Source organism: Phaethon lepturus, unplaced genomic scaffold, assembly GCF_000687285.1.
Source record: "Phaethon lepturus isolate BGI_N335 unplaced genomic scaffold, ASM68728v1 scaffold30331, whole genome shotgun sequence".
NCBI lineage: Eukaryota > Metazoa > Chordata > Aves > Phaethontiformes > Phaethontidae > Phaethon > Phaethon lepturus.
Genome location: NW_010517454.1, coordinates 420 through 693, shown reverse-complemented (window position 1 = coordinate 693; position 274 = coordinate 420). Strand labels below are relative to the sequence as shown.

The 274-nt window shown below is 61.7% G+C and overlaps 1 protein-coding gene across 1 annotated transcript in view; it reads right to left on the bottom strand.

Annotated features, from left to right (window-relative positions):
- NR2C2AP (nuclear receptor 2C2-associated protein) overlaps positions 1–274 on the bottom strand; it is a gene marked incomplete at its 5' end in the record, with an annotated part of 1,168 nt that overhangs the window by 509 nt on the left and 385 nt on the right. Inside the window, 1 exon segment of the mRNA XM_010296415.1 lies at positions 268–274. This exon segment is cut by the window's right edge and continues 109 nt beyond it. Within this exon segment, the coding sequence (XP_010294717.1) occupies positions 268–274 (7 nt within the window).

Genomic DNA, 274 nt, shown 5'->3' with positions numbered 1-274 from the left:
CCAGCTGCCACGGCCTTGGCTGCTCCGTCTCTCTCTGCTGCAGGGCTGGGAGCAGTGGTCCATCTAATGGACCAGTTTCCCATCTGCACCCAAAGCACCCCAGAGAACCCTAGGTCCTCACTGTTCACCCCTCTCTGCTCCAGCCCACGGCCGCAGCCCCCCTCAGGTTTCGGGAATGGCTAACATATACCTCTGGGCCTCGCAACAAACAGCCACGGCATCCAGGTGCCGGTAAACTGAAGCAGAGGGACCCCCATGTCCCCAGACCAGCTCC